Source organism: Bos indicus, chromosome 3, assembly GCF_029378745.1.
Source record: "Bos indicus isolate NIAB-ARS_2022 breed Sahiwal x Tharparkar chromosome 3, NIAB-ARS_B.indTharparkar_mat_pri_1.0, whole genome shotgun sequence".
Classification (NCBI taxonomy): Eukaryota; Metazoa; Chordata; class Mammalia; order Artiodactyla; family Bovidae; genus Bos; species Bos indicus.
Window position 1 is genome coordinate 120,767,328 of NC_091762.1, and position 18,903 is coordinate 120,786,230.

Sequence of the window (18,903 nt, forward strand, 5' to 3'; positions counted from 1 at the left end):
CCTCAGCACGGTGAACCCCTGGGACTTCCGTCCCTGTCAGCCCACCCCCTGCCCCTTCTGGTGTCGAGGTTCTTCACCCGCGACACCAGGGCCTCTTCCCGGCATAGTCGCCTGGGGTGTGAGCAAGCTCTCCGCGTTGGCTGGTTCACAGGTGTGGCTGTGACCTGCAGTTTTCTGATTTTGAGTGAAACCAGCATCCTTTCCCTGTGTGCACATGTGTACATGCGACACGTGGCTGGCGTGTGCATGTCATTTGCTCCCCTACTTCCCCCCTGTATCTGTGACCTTGCTGTCTCCTGTAACTGGAGTATCAGCCTCCTGCGTGATATTTAAATACTGTCCCCAGCGTGCTGGTGAGGATTTTTCTCCCACGCTGCAGGGTTTCCCCCAATTCACACTTGAATTTCCCCATCCTCTCTTCCCGGCACCTTGGGAAGCCATCTCCTCCCTCCCTGTGAGGCTCTGGCCGGTTTTCCTCCTGCGTCCAACAGGGCTGGGACTGATGGAAGCCAGGGCGAGCAAGACCGGTCCCCCTTAAAACTTCCTAAACCACCTGAAAGAGCTCCCCGTGGGCCCTGTTCCTGGCTTTTCATGTGCTAACGCCACTGCTTTAAGGACCCCGAGTTTCAGATCTGATGACGCTGCTTTTCTTTCACTTTCCTTTCCTGGTTTTCTTGGCTGTTACTCGCCTGTTTGTTTTTCCAAGTGAACCTTACAGTTGCAGAAATGTGGGTTTTACTGGGATCGTGTTAAATTCGGAGGAACTGACGTCTCGGACAGTGCCACGCCTGTGCTCCGCGCTGCCCTTGCGGCTTCTCACTGTTCTCGTGAGAGCTACGCCTGGGTGCTGTCGTCGGCGGAATATTCTCTATCACTTTTTCTTCAGAGTGGTTCTTGCTGGGTGTATGAAAGCCGTTTATTTCTGGATGTTAACGTCACAGTTGCCACGGACTAGGTTCTACTGTTGCCGGAGCTGTTTCCCCACAGAACCTGCCGGGTTTTCCAGGCAAAGCTTCCCAGGCAGTGTTCCCGCTGGGATCCCGGCCCGGTTTCTTTCCCCTGGCCCGGGGCAGTCCGGGGGTGGCAGGCACAGGGTGTGGGCTCGAGGGGCCTCTGTGCTCCGGGCCCAGGGTTGGGGTGTCTGTCCTGTTGGTCAGGGGCATCCCCCGCCCTATGGAACAGACTGGAACCTGCTGCTGGCTTCACGCGGGGCCTGTGGGGCTGCAGCAGCACATTCAGGCCCAGCAGCTTGGTTGGGGGCGTGCAGGGGGCAGGCTGATGGCACAGGGTCGGGGTAGGGCACTGGAGGCTGGACGGGATCCTGGGGAAGGGCTTTCAGCTCCTGCGCGGTGTGAGTGTGGGGGTCGGGCTTGGGAGGCCAGTGTGCTCCTGGGTAGCCAGGGGGCGGTGCTGTGTCCTCCACTGTCTGCAGCCCTGCCCAGCCCCTCCCTGCTCCTCCCCCAACAGCGAGCAGGGAAACTCCGGGCCTTTCCTGGAGTGTTCTCACTCTTTAATTACAGTGTAACAGAGTAGGGCAGGGCATGTGGACCCCTGCATGGGATACATGCCCCCCACCCAGGCCGAGCTGACCCTAGCCACACGGTCAGAGTGCGTGTGCAGGCCTTGGGAGGGGACCTGCCCAGCACCCTGGGGGGAGCCTGGCTGAGACCCCTCTGAGTAGCACCGTGAATGGGAGTCCAGGAGACGTGCAGATGCATGGAGACCCCGCGCCCCCAGGAGGGTTTCAGCGGCTGACTGCAGCTCTGCCAGCTCCCTCCTTTGCCTGTTTCCTGGGCTGCACGAAGGCCTGGTGTGTTTGCAGGCAGAGGGCCCACCGCTGTCCTGGCTCTCTCCGGGCCTGAGGGGGCCAGAGGCCATGGGGAACCCTGACCTCGTGCACGTCCCCATGCGCCCCTCGAGGAACCCGAGTGCTGGGTCTACCGGCCTGCACCACGGCACAGTCTCCAGGCCCCAGGCTCCCTTGGGAGGCAGTGGGTGTGTATAAGGGTGGCTCCAGGCAGCTCAGTCCAGGGCTGGGCCCGGGGTCCTGGGCGAGGCTCCCTCCCTTGCCCCTAGGGACAATGACGCTTCCTGCCCCCGGATTGCTGCAAGCCTTGAAACGGGAGCCAGGCACAGCTGGCAGGCGCTGGCAGGTACCGGGAGGTCCCCTGTGGGCCGGCCTCAAGCCCTCGGTGGCCCACCCATCTCCTCTCCACCGCGTGCCTCTCCAGGGAACGCGGTCAGCCCTGGCTCTGGGCGGAGGGTCTGAAGGACTCTGCCCAGCCTGTGAAGCCAGTCAGAGGGGCCAGGAGCAGTGTCCATCCTCGGTCCTCAGTGGCCAGGGCCCCTGCGGGCTGTCGGCGGACGCCCTGCGGCCTGGGAAGACGATGGTGGCGTACTCTGTCTGCTCCGGGACGCAGGGAGCCGCGGGCTCCGGGGTCTTCTCCCGCCACTGGAAGTCCAGCTCCCCGTAGTCCACTGTGACAGCCGGCACAGAGGGGCAGCCCTCCTTCTAGGGGAGAGAGGGAGGGATGGTCACCGGTCTCCGCGTGTGCCTGCGAGCGCACACACACACACCCCTCCTGGAACAGGCAGTGATGCTGGGCAAGGGGCGTGGCTGTTCTGAGGCGGCTCCGCCCGGTTGACCGGTTGACTGTGGTGGGAAGGGAAGGACACTCACCGGAGGCTGGTCTTGGCTCCTGCGGGCGCAGCCCCCTGCAGGGAAGTACTCGAGTCAGGGAGCCCCAAGGCCCTGCAGTCGTGAGCTGGGGCTTCGGGAGTCCCTGGGCCCCAGAAAGGCGCCGGGTCCTCTGGCCTCCCCACCAGCCCCCAGAGCCCTCTTGGGACCTGAGCTGTCTGAGCCCCAGGGCCCGGCGGGCTCCTGGGCGTCCTGTGCGGCCCAGCCCAGAGGCCCTCCACCAGCCGCCGCGGCTGTGCACCGTCAGTGATCCCTGCACGTCCCCTCACACATCTGAGGGAGGGAGGCGCGGTCCCCTGGCGAGACGACACCCACGCGGGCGTGTCACTGCGGCTGTCACCTCGGGTGCCCGGCAGTTAGAAGAGCTCAGTGCCTTGGCTGAGGTCCAGCCAGGGTGACGGCCGTGGTGGGGGCTGCCTTCCCTCCCCTACTTCCCAAGAGCAGGCCCCGGGGAGGGCCAGCATCCAGCAGGCCCAGCGGAGGGGTTTCCGAAGGGATCCCCGGCCCTGGAGGCCCAGTCCAGCCTCTCCCTGATGGGGAACACAGAGGGGATAGGATTGGGGCAGGAGGCGAGGGAGGGGGCAGGGGGCAGAGGCGGGGAGCAGTGCCTTTGGGGACCCGTCACCTCGAGTGGCCCTGAGGAAGACCGCGGCCAGGACCCAGATCAGTGGCGGCAGCAGCAGGACCCCCAGAAGGACGCTTGTGACGCCGATGACCAGGCTCTGCATCTGGCCCTCAGGCCTGGGCTGGGGGCTGGGGGGCTCCGTTGGCGGCTCCAGGACCGCCTCTGCAGGGCCGGAGGATAGGGATCAGAGCTGGGCACCCAGCGGTCCTCTCCTCCAAGTCCTAGGCCCACACATGCGGTCTCCAAGCCTGGCCTTGGGCAGGGCTTCCAAGCACAAGGTCACCCTCAGAGGCCTCCCTGCCAGCCCCCTTCCTCAAGGACAGTGGATCTGGGGGGTGCTTCCAGCCGTGGAGAGCGAGGACGGGGGTCACCGTGGTCTTGGGAGTGGGATGCAGGCCCGGCACGAAGCCTGGCGACCCCAAGACCACCCTGCCCTGGTGGCTCCCACCCCAGCCCTGGGGCCTGCCCTGCGCTAGGGTCTCTGGCGCCCACACCTGTCACCATGAGCTCTGCGCTGTGGCTCTCGTTGATCTGCGTCCGGGGTGGCAGGTAGATGGCCCCGCAGAAGTAGACGCCGCTGTCATTGCGCTGGGCCGCCACGATGCTCATGTTAAACTGCTGCCCATCGGGCAGCGGCGTGACGCGGAAGCGCCGGTCTCGGCTGGGCTGGCTGCGGTCCTCAGGGAAGGCGGCCAGTTTGTCCATCTGGTTGCTGGGGCTCTTGCGGTACCAGTTGAGGACGAAGCGCTCCGGCTTACTGGAGAAGCTGCAGGTGAAGGTGGCATTCGCTCCCTCGGGCACGACCAGCCGGGGGGGAGAGAAGGTGAGGGCGCTCCAGGGCCTGCTGGAGGCCTCTGTGGGGAGAGCGGGCGTGAGGTGGGCAGGGACAGCCCCCGGCCCCGGCCCCTCACCTTCCCTCAGCCCCACCAATGAGGAGGCTCTGCCGCGTGCTTCTGCCCCCGAGCCCTGCTCGCCCCCGGGGCAGGACGCTCACCCCTGGGGCAGGACGCTCACCCCCGGGGACAGGGCGATCGCCCCTGGGAACAGGACCCTCGCCCCAAGGACAGATCACTTCCCCCCTGGGACAGCGTGCTCTCCCCAGGGACAGCGTGCTCGTCCCCGGGGACAGGACGCTTGCCCCAAGGGAGAGGACGCTCGGCCCCGGGGCAGGATGCTCGGCCCCGGGGACAGCGTGCTCGCCCCCGCGGACAGCGTGCTCGCCCCCGGGGACAGGACGCTAGCCCCGGGGGACAGGACGCTAGCCCCGGGGGACGGGACACTCGGCCCCTGGACAGGACGCTCGGCCCCGGGACAGGACGCTCACCCCCGGGGACAGGGTGCTCGCCCCCGGGGACAGCGTGCTCGCCCCTAGGGACAGGGTGCTCGCCCCCGCGGACAGCGCACTCGCCCCCGGGGACAGGTCGCTTGACCCCTGGGACAGCGTGCTCGCCCCAGGGACAGCGTGCTAGCCTCCGGGGACAGCGTGCTCGACCCAGGGGACAGGACGCTCAGCCCGGGGAACAGGACGCTCGGTCCCGGGACAGGACGCTCACCTCTCACAGACAGCTCCATGGTGGGACTCTGTCCTCTGACTGTACTGACCTGGGGCCTGCTCTGACCTCCAGGCCCTCATTTCTGCCCCCTGCCCCAGGTGGTAAGGGCCTCCACCCTCTCCCTTGCTGAATCCTAGTTGCCAGTCCCTGCAGGTCCGAGCCCCACGGTCCCAGCTCCAGCACCCTGGGTCCTGCCTGCTCTGAGCGGGGGAGGGGGTGGGTAACCCCTGGGGGCGTCCCGTGGAGGGGGACAAGCTCCATCTCAGGACAGGGTCATTGTTGGAACCCCCCACCTCACGGCGGGCACTGCTGACCAGGCGGTGAGCGAGAGACCCTCTGTATGTACTGCCACAACTCGGTGACTGGCGCTCAGAGGCCAGCGGGGCCATCGCTCATCTGAGGGTGGGTCTGAGCTCTGCCTGCACGCCCCCAACCAGGCCTGCCACAGCCTGCCAAGGCCCACCGGGGGCCGCCCCATCACGTTCAGGGACCTGCTCGCTGACACACGCACACATGCACGTTCCCACACGCCCGCGTGGGTGTACACGCCCTCACCCACCCGCTGGCTGGGTGGGGGGATGACACCCCTCCTAGGAGATGTCCGTCACATCCCCCTCGGAGTCGAGGCCGACGTGGTGCCCCCTTCGCAAGGAGGCGCCCTGTGGATGGAGGGTGCAGGGTGGCTCCTGATTTGTACATGGGACCCTGAGAACCATGGCAGGGAGTGGCAGGCCTGTGGCTGCCCGGTCTGGACCCAGCTCTGGGTCTGCGGACAGCTGCCCCAGCGCCCCTCCCCCACAATGCTCCTCCAGGCCTGGGGTCTCCCAGCCCCTGTGGAGGGCGGCTCCTGGCTTCTGTGGAGGACCTCCCAGCCCCGCCCCGCTGCTTTACGTACAAGCTGAGCACAGATTCGGTCAAAGCTGTGCGGTGGTGGTGGTGTACCGAGCTGAGAACACTGGGTCTGGTTCCGCTGGCCCAGCCCAGCCCTGCTGTGCACATGGCCCTTGGTCGGTGCTCCCTGACTCCCACCTGCGGCGAGCCTAAGTCTGGGGCTTCACAGACACCCTAGACTGGCCCTCCCAGACTGTGCCCCCACCCGCCACACCCACGCCACCTCTTGTCCCACCTGCCGAGGCCTTGAGTGAGCCCACTCTTGCGTGGCACCCCCAGCAGGGCCCCTACTCTGAACCCCTGCGTGGACATTTGCTGGCGGGCCGCGTGTCTGGGGAGGGGGGCCTGCCCGCCTTCAGGTCAGGCCCTCAGCAGTCCCCCCGGCCGGAATCGGTGACCATCTGTGACCTTTTGTGGGGCCTCATGGAGTCGGAACTGGATGAGCTGGACCCTGGGCTGCCAGCCTTGTCTCTACATAGCTGCCCTCGGCCTGCTCAGGCCCTGGGACAGCAGGTCCCTGCTGGTGGCCGACAAGGCCCTGCTCCGTCCGGACCCTGCGAACCCCCGCTGCCTCTCAGCCCCTCCTCCAGCACAGCGCTGCCTCCTCCCAGATGCCCACCCCACCCCTACCGGGCCTCACCCTGTGGCTGGAGGCCGGGGCTGGAGGCCGCCGGGCCTGAGGCCCAGTCAAGGGTGGTGCCTGCGGGGCAGTGATTGTGGGCGGCCCGTCCCCTCTGGGTGCTCAGGACCCAGCTCCGACGGGGCACTCGCCTCCCAGGGCCTTGGCTGTCAGGGGCCCCGGGGGCCGGGCTGGGGTGTGGGGTCACAGAGCGGACCCTCATGGGGTACCTGGCGGCCGCCAGAGGGAGAAAAATGGGCTCCTCTGAGCAAGAGTCCAGAAAAAGCACAGAGCAGACGGAGGACGGGGCGGGAGCCCGGGGCGGTGGACAGCTGGGGGCCCTGGGTCCTGTGATGCACGTGTCCCCCTGTTCAGCCTTGGCGTGGGAGGCGGTGCCGAGCTTCTTCCCGAGTCCGGGGCGGGGCCTCACTTTATCTCTGCGGTAGGAACACCTATGAAGTCGGCTCTTATCATTTATGAATTGAGCGTTTAAATGTTGGCTATTTCTGTAACAGTAGAATGTCAACGAGGGGCCCCCAGGCCTTTTTTCCTCTTTGAGAAGAGGGTTGAGGAGAAGGCTGAGCCCTAGCAGGGTCAGCGGGGAGAGAGCCCGGGGGAGGACTGGGTGTGATGGGCTGTGAGCCTTGAGGAGGGCTCAGCGTGCCCTCAGAGACCGCATCTCACAGCTGCTGTCTGATGCTTGATGTGGGCAACACCCACCTGCGGTGCTGAAAGCACTGCTCATGGATTGTGAGGTCCCTGCCTTGGGTCTCCAATTCATCCCAAAGGGAAAGGTGCGCCTTCCTCTCCTTTGCAGTGGACCCGGAGGGAGTGACCCCATCGTGGGGTCCCCAACAGGTGCCCCAAGAAGGGCCAGCATGTCTGTGACCTCCTACAAGTGAATGACAGTCACGCCCTACCTGGGTCCTTCAGAAATGCCCATACCTGCAGCACAACCCAAGATAGGCGCGCGGGGCTGCGTCAGACAAAGAGTGCCTGCTCAGCAAAGGCCACCGTCAAAATCGGACCAAAGGGCGCCCGCTCAGCAAAGGACACCATCAAAATCGGACCAAAGGGCGCCTGCTCAGCAAAGGACACTGTCAAAATCGGACCAAAGGGTCAAAATCGGACCAAAGGGCGCCCGCTCAGCAAAGGACACCGTCAAAATCGGACCAAAGGGCGCCCACTCAGCAAAGGACACCGTCAAAATCGGACCAAAGGGCGCCCGCTCAGCAAAGGACACCTTCAAAATCGGACCAAAGGGCGCCCGCTCAGCAAAGGACACTGTCAAAATCGGACCAAAGGGCGCCCGCTTAGCAAAGGACACCGTCAAAATCGGACCAAAGAGCACCCGCTCAGCAAAGGACACTGTCAAAATCGGACCAAAGGGCGCCTGCTCAGCAAAGGACACCGTCAAAATCGGACCAAAGGGCGCCCGCTCAGCAAAGAACACTGTCAAAATCGGACCAAAGGGCGCCTGCTCAGCAAAGGACACCGTCAAAATCGGACCAAAGGGTCAAAATCGGACCAAAGGGCGCCCGCTCAGCAAAGGACACCGTCAAAATCGGACCAAAGGGCACCCGCTCAGCAAAGGACACTGTCAAAATAGGACCAAAGGGCGCCCGCTCAGCAAAGGACACCATCAAAATCAGACCAAAGGGCACCCGCTCAGCAAAGGACACCTTCAAAATCGGACCAAAGGGCACCCGCTCAGCAAAGGACACTGTCAAAATAGGACCAAAGGGCGCCCGCTCAGCAAAGGACACCGTCAAAATCGGACCAAAGAGCGCCCGCTCAGCAAAGGACACCATCAAAATCAGACCAAAGGGCACCCGCTCAGCAAAGGACACCTTCAAAATCGGACCAAAGGGCACCCGCTCAGCAAAGGACACTGTCAAAATAGGACCAAAGGGCGCCCGCTCAGCAAAGGACACCGTCAAAATCGGACCAAAGAGCGCCCGCTCAGCAAAGGACACCATCAAAATCAGACCAAAGGGCGCCCGCTCAGCAAAGGACACCGTCAAAATCGGACCAAAGGGTCAAAATCGGAGCAAAGGGCGCCCGCTCAGCAAAGGACACCTTCAAAATAGGACCAAAGGGCGCCCGCTCAGCAAAGGACACCATCAAAAGCTGAAGAGGCAGCCGAGCGAATGGGAGAACGTACTTGCAAATCATACATCTGCTAAGGGGTTAATACCCAGAGCATATAAAAAATTCTGAAAACAATAGCAAAAAGTCAAACAATCTGATTAAAAAATGGGCAGAGGAACTGAGGAGACATTTTCCCCAAGAAGATGTGCAGGTGGGCCACAGGGACATGGAAGGCGCTCAGCATCGGTGGCGAGCAGGAGTCGGGACGCACACAGAAACCACAGCGAGCCGGCCCCTCGCAGCTGCCGAACGGCCGTCATCCAAGAGACTAGAGGTAACAAGTGGCGGAGAGGATGTGGAGAAAACTGGAAACTGGTGCGAGGTATGAAGGTTCCTGAAAAACTAAAAATAGAACTACCACACGATCCACCAATTTCACTCGGTTTTCATGTGAAGGAAACTGAAGCACTCACTTGGAAGATACACACACCTCCATGTTCATAGCAGCATGGTTTACAACAGCCAAGATGTGGACACAAGCCGAGTGCCCATGGACAGAGGAACGGATAAAGAAGATATGGTCCATTATACAGTGGAGCACCGCTGCTGGTGCTGCTGAGTCGCTTCAGTCGTGTCCGACTCTGCAACCCCATAGACGGCAGCCCACCAGGCTCCCCCGTCCCTGGGATTCTCCAGGCAAGAACACTGGAGTGGGTTACTCAGCCACAAAAGAGCATGAAATCTTGTCACTTGCGACAACATGGATGGAGCTGGAGAATATTATACTTAGTGAAGTAAGTTGCACAGAGAAAGACAAATGCTGTTTGATTTTACTTATATGTGGAATCTAAAAAACTAAGAAACAAAAAAACCCAAAACAAAGCAAGATAAAAATCGAGCTCGTGGGTACGAAGAACAGACTGAAATTTGCCAGAGGTGCGTACTCAGTTGCTTCAGGCATGTCTGACTCCATGCGCCCCACGGACTGTAGCCCGCCAGGCTCCTCTGTCCGTGGGATTTCCCAGGCAGGAATACTGGAGTGGGTTGCCATTTCCTCCTCCAGAGGATTTTCCCCACCCAGGGATGGAACCAGCGTCTCCTGTGTCTCCTGTGTTGGTAGGTGGGTCCTTTACCACCGAGCCACCAGGGACGATCATTGCCGGAGGTTGAGGTGGGCGAATGGGTGAAGGCGGCCAAAATGTACCCACTTCCAGGTATAAATAAGTCCTTGGGGTGTGATCTGCAGCATGGGGGCTAGGGTTAATAATATGTACTGCATATTTGAAAGTACCTAGGAGAGTAGATCTTGAAAGTCCTCCTTATAAGAGAAAACTGGTACCTGTATATGGTGATGATATTAGCCAGACCCACTCTGATGATCGTTTTGGAATATATACAAGTGTGAAATCATTACATGGTATACCTGAAATGAATATGATGAGGCATGCCAGTTATACCTCAAAACATCCTAATTCTAAGGATTTCCATATCGGAAATGAAATAGAGATTTGATTACAAAAAGAAGAGAAGAATGCTGGGCCCAACAAAGCCAGGGAGAGGGACGCCTGCTGAGGTCCGAGGAGGCGGGGTCCTTGACTCAACTCATCCGGGAAGGGGCCAGGCAGAGGGCAGGCTCGCGACGCAGGGGCGTCTGAACGGTGGGCCTGCCGCGAGGCCTCCGCTCTGGGCCTTAGGGGCTCTGTGACTGCTGTGTGTGCACCAAGAGGGCTGTGGGCTGTGCGGCCCCAGACCCAGGCGTTTAGCAGCCCCCAGATTGCGGCCCTATGGGAAACGGGGTCTTTGCTGGCAGGATCGGGTGAGATGAGGAGTTGGTCTGTGGCCCCTAACGCGCCGTTCCTGTGTCCTTCCTGGGGAGAAGACATGGACGGACCTGCACACGGAGCACGCCGTGTGACACGGAGCAGAGCTGGGGTGATGTGTCCACAGGCCCCGAGACGCCCGGGGTCCCTACCGCTGCCCGGGGCTGGGAGGGGCCTCGGGCAGAGAGAACCCGGAGACCCTGAGGCCCCTCTGACTTCCCACCTCCAGAGCCACCAGCCCACAGGCTTCTGAGGTCCACGTGGCCAGCCTGGGGTGGGGGTCGCCACGGCAGCCCCAGCACACTGACCCAGGGTCGGTGGTTGGCCACTGGGTGCAGGGTGTTCATCGCTGTGTTTCTGTACTTTTTTGTATCTTTCAAATACTTTTCAAGATTGTAAGTTGAAAAAAATAAAGAATCTGACTTAGAAAAAGTATGTCACAGGCAGAGCCAGACAGCTCTTACAAGACGGAGTTCTCATGACACTGTACAGTGGCATTTTATCCCCAAGCTGCGGTGGGAAAATTTCTGCTCAAAGCAGTTAAGGGATCTGTCCCAAGCTCCCCAGTGCCGACCCCTTTAACGTTCTGATCCTTCCTTTCTTTGGGAAGGGACCCTGGAGGGGAGCAAGTCACGGGAGGCAAGTCACCCCAACCCGAGCCTCGGCCCTTCTTCCTGGGCGACACGCACCCAGTCTCCACCCCTCCCCACGCCGTGCCTGGACCCCCAGGGCTCCCCACGGGGCACCTTGTGACCACAGGCTTCTGGACCACTGACCACAGCCTTGAGTTTTGCTCTGTCCACGGTGAGCAAGTCCAGGGGAGGAAGGAGAGCAGGGAGGTCCAGCTGTCCCACTCTGTTGGCCAGGCCCAGGCCTGGCACAGACACCTGAAGGGCTCTGGGCACTGGAGTCCAGGACAGGTGGCCAGGGGGTCAGGGCTGCCACCCCTCCCTGCGGCCTTTCCAAGGCCCTGGCCCCCGGAGCCCAGTGAGGTCCAGAGGAACAGCCCTAGGGCCGACTGGGAGCCCCCTTCCCTGGTGTTCCCCTCCGGCAGGACTTGGCACAGCGGCTGAGGGCAAGGGGAGCCAGGAGGGGCGCCTCCCTGACCACGAGGCTCTGGCTGTGGGCCTGCAGGGCCTCCTGGGGAACAGCCTGTACAGGGCGCTGGGGCCAGGCCCCTTCTGGAAGCCCTGCAGACGCTCCTGGCCCTGTGCCCCAGGGCGCCTGTCACAGACCCAGTGGGGCACGGCCCAGGCCCACGAGGGGATGGGGGCTGAATGGGTGTTACTGGAGCTGGGACCCCGCTGACATAATTGCAGAAACACCGTCAGGCCGTCCAGCCTGTGCCCTCAAGGAAACGGCCAGTCCGTTTTCCCGCAGGAAGACACAGGTGGGCCCGGGGTCTGGACTCTGGCAGACCAGCGCTGTCATCCTACAGGGAGGGCGCGAGTCCGCCCGTCCCTCAGGCCTCCCGGCAAGAGCGGGGCCCTCCTGCCTGCTCCCCAGGGGGATGGGGCCCACCCCTCGGCGAGGACAGGGCCCACCCCAGGCAAGGACGGCAGGTGAGCAGCCGGAGCCCAGAGAGGGCCCTTCCCCGGTCCCAGGCCACGTAGCACCCTGCCGGGGCCGTGCCGGGCCTCGGGGGCCCGGTCCCACCGGCCGGAGACTGCGAAGGGGAGGCTCTGCCCTGACCCCGCGCCACCCAGCCCCGGCCCACCTACCTAGGAGCCATCCTGGCCAGCAGCCCAGCTGCAGCACGGCCCAGACGAGTGGCCACAGCGCCCGCGGGGTCCCCATGCCCAGGGCGCCTGCCCGCCGGCATGCCGCTCACAGCCTCCACTGCCGCAGGAGAGGAGAGGAAGCTGTCCCGGGCGGGCGGAGGGCCCCGCCCCCAGCCCACCCCCTCTTCCTGGTGGGAGAGACACACTGCACCGAGACAGACAGAGGGGGAGAGGAGCGAGACACGGGCCGGAGGAGGAGGAGATGGGTCTGCCCCCCTGGCCCGGGGAGGCTCTCGGCTCCTTCTGTGTTGCTGCCCCTTCCTGAAGCCAGGACCCCCCTGGGCGGGAGGAGGGTCTTCTGTCCCCCCTCCCCCGGCCAGTCCTGCCCTCTCTGGGCCCAGGTCCCAGCACCACTGTGCTTGAACCGTGGACTGCCGGAGCCCGCTCTGCTGGGGGCAGCGAGTGCTGGGCGGGCCCCTGACTTGCCAGACCTCCCTCATGGCGGTGGGCAACCTCCCCAGTGGAGGTGGGCGGCGAGGCTCTGGGCTCTTTCCTCCAGGCCCTCCTGCGACCCGTGCCTCCTGTCCTACCCAGGGCGCTGGGCCCCTCCCCACGCCCTCGGTGGTCCCTCTGGCCTTAAGTGGATGGGGGGCTTCTGGGGGCCGGCTCTCAGGAGGACCCTGGCAGTGGCGGGGGGGCAGCCTCACTTCCACCTCTTTCCTCCTGCAGAAGCTTCCCAAGCCCATCGGTGCTGGGGGTGGTCCTGGGGTTTCCAGGAGCCCGGCCTGGCCGCCCAGCCCCGACGTTTGTTAAGTCACTGGGTCATTCACCACATTTCGCTCTAAGCATGTTGTTCTAATGAATGGAAAACAGGAAAAACGAAACTGCTGATATTAGCCGTGCGGTGCGTAGGTCTCGTCAGCTAAGATGACAGAGACAGAAACTGCCTGACAGCTGGCGCTCAGCCCCGGCTCTGACACCGGGGTTTGCTGTGAAGGGAAAACATTAAAGAAAACTGAAACGGTGGAAAAAGAGCATCAAAGACACTATCTCCGGCGAAGCAAGGCACTGGGCGGAGGAGGCTCCGTGGTGAACAGGGGGCCACTCCCAGGCGCTAGCCCCCGAGGAGGCCGCGGGGGCAGCGTGGAGGGCGGGAGGGGTCCCTGCTGACCCTGGCCCTGGGGGGCACGTGGGCGCTCACAGAGGCCCGAAGCTCTGTGTGTGGGGTGCTGTGTCCCCTGAGGACCAGGCTGCAGTGGGGTGTGCGGGGAGCACTCTGTCCCCTGAGGACCGGGCTGCAGTGGGGCGTGCAAGGAGTGGGGTGCTGTCAGACCCTGGGGCCTCCTCACCACCCTCGCCTCCGTTCCACCTGTGAGAGCCCGGACAGTGCCTCCTTCCCTGTCGCCCCCCTTCCCTTCCTACCCCCTCCTGGTGGTCCTTCCCTCCCAGCCTCTTGACCCCCACTCTCACTGATGCCCCAGGGCGGTGGGCTGGGCGGGTGGCCCAGACTCGGCAGGCTGAAAGGGGCCCTTGACTGCAGGAGGGTTGGGGTGGGAGGGGACCGAGGGAGGAAGGGGACACAGACACTGGAGGCAGAGAGAGGGTACCTGGAGCCTGGGGAGGGCAAGACCAGCAGGACAACTGGGCCAGAGCCTGGGGAGGGGCCCTGGGAAGTGAGGGAAGGGGTGGGAATCCCAGGGCCTCTGGGTGCCGTCCCCACAGGCCAGCTCCCGCTGCGTATCAACAAGCTGTCCCCACACACACCCCGTCCCCCACCATTTCCCCCATCGTCCACCTGTAGGGCTCCCCGCACCATCCTGTCCCCAACAGTGTCCCCCGACACACCATCCCCACAGACTGTCCCCCCACACAGCGTCCCCACACAGCATCCCCACACAGCGTCCCCCCATGCAGCGTCCCCCCACACACTGTCCCCACACACACCCTCCCCACACAGCGTCCCCACAGACTGTCCCCCCACAGACTGTCCCTACACACACCCTCCCCACACACACCATCCCCACACACACTGTCCTCACACACACCTTCCTTACACAGCGTCCCCACACACAGCGTCCCCACACACACCATGCCCACACAGACCGTCCCCACACACACAACCATCCCCACACACTGTCCCCACACACCGTCCCCCCACACAGTGTCCCCACACACAGCGTCCCCACATACACACCGTCCCCGCACACACACCATCCCCCCACACACACCGTCCCCACACACACACCGTCCCCACACACACCGTCCCCGCACACGGTCCCTCACACAGCCTCCCCCCTGTCCCCACCCTTCACTGGGACAGGTCAGGCTCCCTGGGTGGAGGGAGTGACGGTCAGGCCCCATCTGCCCCTCCCTGCATCCTGCCGGCTGGGCTGTCCTCTGGGCCCTGTGACCTGGTCTCACCCCTTCAGGTTTGGGACATTTCAGTCGGGCTCACTGCGGGGCTGACCGTCTGACCCTACATGTGACCCTCTCACAAGCCCAGGCGTGGGGCTGGGACCGTCAGGCCACACGGGGCCCCCAGTGCAGCGGGGCCTCCGGGGAGGCGGTCACTGCGGAGCGCTCCAGGCGTGACGGTGGCGGGCCGGCATCCCGCATGGCCGCCTGCTGGCACACCGGGGCTGCCGTGGCTGCAGCCCACCGAGGGGTGCGGCGCGTGCGTTTGGTGCTGTACGGCGTGCCCGTGACGGCCTGCCTCCTGCCCCCGAGGTGCCGCCAGCTCTCATCCCTCGGCCCCCTGCGCCTCTGAGGCCACTGCCAGCTCCTTGCCCTCTCACCCTGCACCCAAGCGTCCACCCTGCAGCGTCTGCTGTGTCTCCACAAGGTACACAGTGGGGCGGCCCCTGCGGCAGGACCCCACGCACGGTGGTCCACGCGCCCACGTGTCCCTGCTGAGCTCCTCACTGTGCCCCGTGGTGGTGGGCACACTTGGCTCTTCTCTGCTGAGGCCCACCTGGGCGGATCCAGCTGGGGGTCTGGCAGGGAGGAGCCGGTGGGCAGGGCCTGCTGAGCAGCCCTGGTCCCCGCAGCCTCTGGTGCCGTGGGGTGTGTGCTGCGTTGGCAGGTCTGTCTGGCTGCCGGCTGCTTCCTGCGGGACCGACTGCAGAAGCCCAGGGGCCAGCAGTGAAGGAAGTGAAAGGGCCCGCAGGGTTCTCAGCTAGGCGGGCACTGGGTTCCCATCTTTCAGCCTTGAGAGGGGACCTAGGGTTTCCAAGGTGCACCTGGCCTGGCTGAGGTGACCCTGGAGGAGGACAGGGGTGGAGAGAAAGTGGGGAAGAGGGGATCCCCGAGCTCCTGAGAGGCCGCTGGCGTTGGAGGGACGTTTCCATTGTGGTGGGGGGAAGCACAGGAAGCGGGGGGTCACCCGATACTGCTTCTGAGGGGCCAGAAGATGGTGATGTCAGCGACCCCTGACCCACACTTGGAGGGCGAAATGATGCCCCAAACCGGGAGGGTGGTGAGTTCACAGCCAGTCTGAGGTTGGAACAGGAAATGGTTAATAGTGTTTGCAAATAAAAACTTTCTGCTCTATCCTGTTTTTGAAGCATTTCCCAGAAGTTAAAAAAGAATACCGAATTTATCTGCCCAATTTAAGAACCAAATTAAAAAATGAAGATGAAATATTTTCATCATTTATTACGCACAAGAGTAAAGACAGCTGGCTGTTTGCTCATGCGGTGGGGCCCCTCATTTCTGAAATTGCCAGAATGCTGTTAGGAGTTTAAATGCAGATTTATATTTAAAATTTCCCAGGACGTGTATTTGCGTGTATGTGTTCATGTTTTCGTACGTGTGTGGGCATGCATATGTTCACAGGCAGGCGTGTGTGGTGTCTGTTTGCGTGTGTGCAGGTGTTCACATGAATGTGTGTGTGGTGTGTGCTTGCGTGTGCACAGGTGTTCACATGAATGTGTTTGTGTGTGGTGCGTGTTTGCGTGTGTGCAGGTGTTCACACGAATGTGTTTGTGTGTGGTGCGTGTTTGCGTGTGCGCAGGTGTTCACACGAATGTGTTTGTGTGTGGTGCGTGCTTGCGTGTGCACAGGTGTTCACACGAATGTGTTTGTGTGTGGTGCGTGCTTGCGTGTGCACAGGTGTTCACACGAATGTGTTTGTGTGTGGTACGTGTTTGTGTGTGCACAGGTGTTCACACGAATGTGTTTGTGTGTGGTGCATGTTTGCGTGTGCGCAGGTGTTCACACGAATGTGTTTGTGTGTGGTGTGTGTTTGCATGTGCGCAGGTGTTCACACGAATGTGTTTGTGTGTGGTGTGTGCTTGCGTGTGCACAGGTGTTCACACGAATGTGTGTGTGTGTGGTGCGTGTTTGCATGTGCACATGTGTTCACATGAATGTGTGTGTGTGGTGTGTTTGTGTGCAGGCTCGTGTTCATATGTGGGTCAGGATGTGTAGGTGCGTGTGGTGTGTTTGCGTGTATGTGTGCAGAGTACAGGTATGTGTGTGTTGCGTGTTTATGGGTGTGTGTGTGCAGTGCTCACATGCGTGTGTGTGCCTGTGTGTGCACTTCTGGCCTCTCTCACTGGCCAGCTGCCCAGGGGGCTGAGGGGCAGCCCGCCAGGTTCTGGAGGCAGACCGGCCAGGGCGGAGGAGGAGGCGCCACCCCCTGGACAGGCCGACCTTGCCTCTGAGGGCCGGGGTGCTGTCAGAGGTGCCTCGCCTGCTGCCCCGGGTCCCTTGTCCTTCTCCTCTGCTGCTCGATGTCCTGGCTCCTGTGGGGTCTGGGGGAGGTGCCAGCCCCTTGCTTGGCAGCAGCTGGGCTGGATGCTGAGACTTGGACGTTGGGAAACACCGTAGGGATGGAACAGCTGGATGGGGCTGTGGTGCCTGCTGCCGGCTGGACCCCGCCTGCCGCCTGAGGCCCCGTGTGTGCAGCTTGGCCGTGTGCGGGGCTCGGGCCCTCGGGTGGGCCGTAGGGCCCAGGATTCGGGGGTGCACCCCTCTGAGAGTCTGAGACAGACTCTGCCCCCAGCTCTCTTCTTGGTTGTCTGTCTGTCTTAACTTGTCTGCTGCCCACGCCCGAGGTTGGTGGAGCAAAGCATCAGCTGGGTGGCCTCGGGCGGACCCTGTAACCCCCGACCCTGAGCTGGTGGCCAGGTCTGTTGCCTCCCTGCTGGGCTGTCTTGCCGCCTCCACTCCCACCCCTGCCCAAAGCGGGCTGCTGTCTGGCCCAGGCTCGGGGTGGGGGCTTCCGGGACCCAGCCGGTCCAGGTGGGGGCAGACGGGGGCTCACCTGGCCTGCAGGAGGTCTACGTTCCTACGCTCCACCGGAGGCCCCGCGTGGGGGCTGCCCCGCGCCCTGGCTGGGGGGCGAGTGTGGCTGAGGAGGAGGCCAGGGCGTGTCCACCCGGAGAGCAGACCTTGCTGCTTGCCTTGGGGGTGATCGTGTGGAAACGGGACCTGGTTTCTTGGCACTTCTCTGCATCCCCCATCCGAGCTGATCTGGAGTCATCAGTGCCTCAGGGAGGCTGGTCCTAGGGCAGAGGGAGTGGCCGCTGACCCTGCTGTGGGAGCCTGTCCTTCAGCGGAAGGGCCTCTCTGACCCCTCCTCCAGGCTGGACTCACACAGACCCCGGCTCCAGAACACGCCTCCCATGCGGGGTGGTGCTGCCTTCTGCCTCGCCTCTCATTTCTCTGCCAAGAGGAGGAGGTGTTTATGGCTGATGGATCTGTTAGCAGACCCTGTAAGCAGCTTTCGTGGGGGGCTGGGCTCATGTGTTTGGGGGGCAGATAAATGGGCAGCCAGATAAAAGGGTGTGAAGGCTGACCTCCCCACCTTCTGCACCTCTGGGATAGGCTGAGGGGGTCCTGAGTGAAAGGTCGGAGGTGACTGGCTCCTTGCATCACCACCCAAAGGTTATTTTCCGGGACAATATGGTGAGTCACGATTGCTAGACTCTCCCCCAGAGTCAGAGACAGCTGGCGGTCTCTGGAGAGGAGGGGCCTGTGGGTGGCCTGGGGTGGTCTGGTCTTGGCAGCGTGAGGGGCCCACGCCCAGCACAGGGCAGGCACAGCCGGGGCCACTGTGCCTGGAGGGGCCACCGGGAGGGGGAGAGCTTGTGCACAGCACAGCCCAGACTGACCAGCAAAACGAAGGATCTTAGAATTGCAATGATTGGCTGCGTGATAACCAAAAATTTCCCAGGAAAAGCTGCCCTAAGGTAACTGATAGAGTTTTGCCAAGAAAATGCACTGGTCATAACAAACACCCTCTTCCAACAACACAAGAGAAGACTCTACACATGGACATCACCAGATGGTCAACACCGAAATCAGATTGATTATATTCTTTGCAGCCAAAGATGGAGAAGCTCTATACAGTCAGCAAAAACAAGACTAGGAGCTGACTGTGGCTCAGACCATGAACTCCTTATTGCCAAATTCAGACTTAAATTGAAGAAAGTAGGGAAAACCACTAGACCATTCAGGTATGACCTAAATCAAATCCCTTATGATTATACAGTAGAAGTGAGAAATAGATTTAAGGGCCTAGATCTGATAGATAGAGTGCCTGATGAACTATGGATGGAGGTTCGTGACATTGTACAGGAGACAGGGATCAAGACCATCCCCATGGAAAAGAAATGCAAAAAAGCAAAATGGCTGTCTGGGGAGGCCTTACAAATAGCTGTGAAAAGAAGAGAAGCGAAAAGCAAAGGAGAAAAGGAAAGATATAAGCATCTGAATGCAGAGTTCCAAAGAATAGCAAGAAGAGATAAGAAAGCTTTCTTTAGCGATCAATGCAAAGAAATAGAGGAAAACAACAGAATGGGAAAGACTAGGGATCTCTTCAAGAAAATCAGAGATACCAAAGGAACATTTCATGCATAGATGAGCTCGATAAAGGACAGA

At 61.9% G+C, this 18,903-nt stretch overlaps 1 protein-coding gene across 3 annotated transcripts; it reads right to left on the bottom strand.

Annotated features, from left to right (window-relative positions):
• PDCD1 (programmed cell death 1) lies at positions 1–12,177 on the bottom strand. Of its 3 annotated transcripts, none has more exons than XM_019958076.2 (5): positions 12,019–12,177; positions 3,818–4,177; positions 3,324–3,485; positions 2,681–2,715; positions 1–2,509 (listed from the first exon to the last, which is right to left on the bottom strand). In XM_019958076.2, the coding sequence occupies exons 1-5, from the start codon at positions 12,092–12,094 to the stop codon at positions 2,297–2,299; spliced, it is 846 nt and encodes a 281-aa protein (XP_019813635.2). In that variant the 5' UTR covers positions 12,095–12,177; the 3' UTR covers positions 1–2,296. The 3 variants fall into 3 exon arrangements, with proteins under 3 accessions (XP_019813635.2, XP_019813634.2, XP_070643197.1); XM_019958075.2 differs by having other exon boundaries at positions 2–2,512; XM_070787096.1 differs by lacking the exon at positions 2,681–2,715 and having other exon boundaries at positions 2–2,512.
• Positions 12,178–18,903: the final 6,726 nt, after the last annotated feature.

Bases quoted from the DNA above. Each gene is read 5' to 3' on its own strand.
- PDCD1 (XM_070787096.1), bottom strand. From the start codon at position 12,094: ATGGGGACCCCGCGGGCGCTGTGGCCACTCGTCTGGGCCGTGCTGCAG. The intron at 4,178-12,018 runs GTAGGTGGGCCG...CTCTCCCCACAG, and splicing joins CTGGCCAGGATGGCTCCTAG to AGGCCTCCAGCAGGCCCTGG. The intron at 2,513-3,323 runs GTGACGGGTCCC...TCTCTCCCCTAG, and splicing joins CTTCCTCAGGGCCACTCGAG to AAGGAGGGCTGCCCCTCTGT.